The sequence below is a fragment of the Phalangium opilio genome, unplaced genomic scaffold, assembly GCF_054372755.1.
Source record: "Phalangium opilio isolate 3A_F unplaced genomic scaffold, DU_Popi_V2 ptg000093l_1, whole genome shotgun sequence".
Taxonomy (NCBI): Eukaryota; Metazoa; Arthropoda; class Arachnida; order Opiliones; family Phalangiidae; genus Phalangium; species Phalangium opilio.
Genome location: NW_028324198.1, coordinates 3,419,067 through 3,421,439, shown reverse-complemented (window position 1 = coordinate 3,421,439; position 2,373 = coordinate 3,419,067). Strand labels below are relative to the sequence as shown.

The 2,373-nt window shown below is 37.3% G+C and overlaps 1 protein-coding gene across 1 annotated transcript; it reads left to right on the top strand.

Annotated features, from left to right (window-relative positions):
- The first annotated feature begins 316 nt into the window (after positions 1-316).
- LOC149640320 (uncharacterized) lies at positions 317-2,074 on the top strand. Its single transcript, XM_089850641.1, has 4 exons — positions 317-639; positions 1,134-1,305; positions 1,387-1,539; positions 1,599-2,074. Exons 1-4 carry the CDS (start codon positions 456-458, stop codon positions 1,972-1,974), a joined length of 885 nt encoding a protein of 294 aa, XP_089706767.1. The 5' UTR covers positions 317-455; the 3' UTR covers positions 1,975-2,074.
- The last annotated feature ends 299 nt before the right edge of the window (positions 2,075-2,373 follow it).

Here is a 2,373-nt window from a genome sequence, read left to right as displayed (position 1 = left end):
AGGCGTGTAGGGGGTTGTAAACTTTGGGTTAATTCTAAAAGCTCTGCACGTTTGCAGCCAAAGTTTCAAAGTAAACTGTACCCCTCTATCACTAAGGATAGCTTTTGGTGCTCCCCACCTAGTAATAATAGACTTAAAAGCCTGGACACAAGTCTTAGCAGTAATAGTTTTAAGTGGTATCATTTCCACGAATTTTGTCATATAATCGACAAAGACTATAAAGCTTGATTTCCACTAGAGCGCGTAACGACGCGCAAATGCCTACGCGCGACAAAATGCGTCAGATTTTCACGCGCTACGACACGCAAAAGTCGTTTACGCGCCGCGACATTCAATTTCTAAATTTTACGCGACGCAACTTTAACGCAAAACTTTCGACCAATCAAAAAGAAGGATCTTGCCCTCTCTTGGCGGCGGAGAGACGATGCCGTCCGCCGTCGTCAAGTCGACTAGAAATGAACAAAATGGCAGCATCAAAGACGAGTAGAAAAAGTACAAACAAATACATTGATAACGAAACTTTTATAGAAGAAATCAGGCCGTATAAATTCATCTATGATAATTCGGATCGTCATTTTAAAGACTGCCGTAAGAAAGAAAACGCTTGGGGAGAAATTGGAAGAAAGTTTGGACTATCTCGTAAGTACTAGTACTGCCTACGCTAACCCTTGGTCAATCCTGTCAAATTCAAATTATTCAATTGATATTAGCTTTTACTAGCAATTGATATTTTAGGAAATGGAATTAAGAATATGATATGAAAATTATATAATTCACGAATGGCTTAAAGTGCTCCTCTTCTTAGGGTAGAAAGAAACTATAATAACAATATTGTGGAAAGATAGCTATAATGAAGCATATTAGCAATAATTTGGAGTAGCTAGGGATATTTAGGGGTAAAAACATACCCGATTTAGTACTATTTTAGAAAAGGGAGAAATTTATATAGTTGAAAACACTTGAAAATCACGAAAACAGGAGCACATTTAGCCGCTCATTACAATTTTGAATATACGAACTTCTGGAATTTGAGAAGTTAAATCTAGTTAAATCAAACTTCTTTTTTATTTCTGTTCATAAATCTAAACAAGAGCTGATATTAAAGCATTTTCCATTTTCTGTTATTATATTAGAAAATGAAGCTGCTACTAAATGGAAAGGTCTCAAAGACCGTTTTATTCGTGAACGAAAAGCATATAAACTCAGTTTAAAAAGTGGAGCTGGCAGTCGTGAAGTGGCTCCACCCAGATGGAAACTTTACGACATACTTAAAAATCTATTGGAGGTTCACGTTTCTCATCGACAGTTAGTCAATGCTTAAAAAAAATCGGTTTATAACTTTATATAAAAAATTAAAAATATTTTTATCTATCATCTATCACACAGAACTACAAGCAATGTATCTGATGATGACGCTGAATGTACGGAGGACAAAGAAGACGAAATTGATGATGAAAAAACCAGAGATTTGGAGGCCACAAAACTTTTCCAAGAAATAACAAACCCTCGTCCTGATCTCGATGGAAATGCAGATACTGAGTAAATGACTGAGTTTAATTTTCACTTGGAATCTATGCCCGACAGTTTCCTTTATTTAGGCACATTGAAGGACTTAATAGTAGTAATGGTGGTGATGGACCTAGTCAATTAAACGAGGAGTCGGATTATCAATATAAACCTAAGCCCAAAAGAAGCAAGTTTGACGCTACAGACATCAAATTAATGAAGTTGGTGGAAAAGGCCACTGACAGCGTGAAAGACTTCAATCCCACTCTTCTGGCTAAAACCATGGCGAGTGCATTTATGGAAAATAAACCAAAAGAGGAGACAGAAAAGAAAGATGAGCTCTTTCACTACTTCAAGAGTGTTGAAGAAAGAGTGAGAAAGTTGTCTCCAGATAGCCAGGCAGAAGTCAGGTTCAATATTGAGAAACTACTTTTTGAGACTCAGAAAAATGAAAAATACACAAGTTAAGAGCTCTACTCAAGCTATCTTTTCTCTGTAAAACAATGTACAAACAAAAGCTTTTACGAGTAAACAAATAAAATGTACCATTAAACCTTTTTAAGTGAAATAGTTTGTGGAGGTTTGTCCGTCTCCCTATTCCTCGGGTAATTTTCCCCTATTTACATATTCATTTTGCCAACCAACGGCCCCCTCATTGCACAGATACAAAGCTAGGCGGTTTCTTAATTCCGCGGCTTTTTTACTGTGGTTGTTGCCAGATTTAATGCCACAACCACCTCTGATAGCGCATGCTGAGGTTATTTGTGATCTCCACTTTCCGTCGATGATCTTCCCATCTTGTCGCACTTGGTCTCCAGTTGAAGGGGCGTTGTAATTTCGTTGAAACCTTGGTTTACCCATATCGTC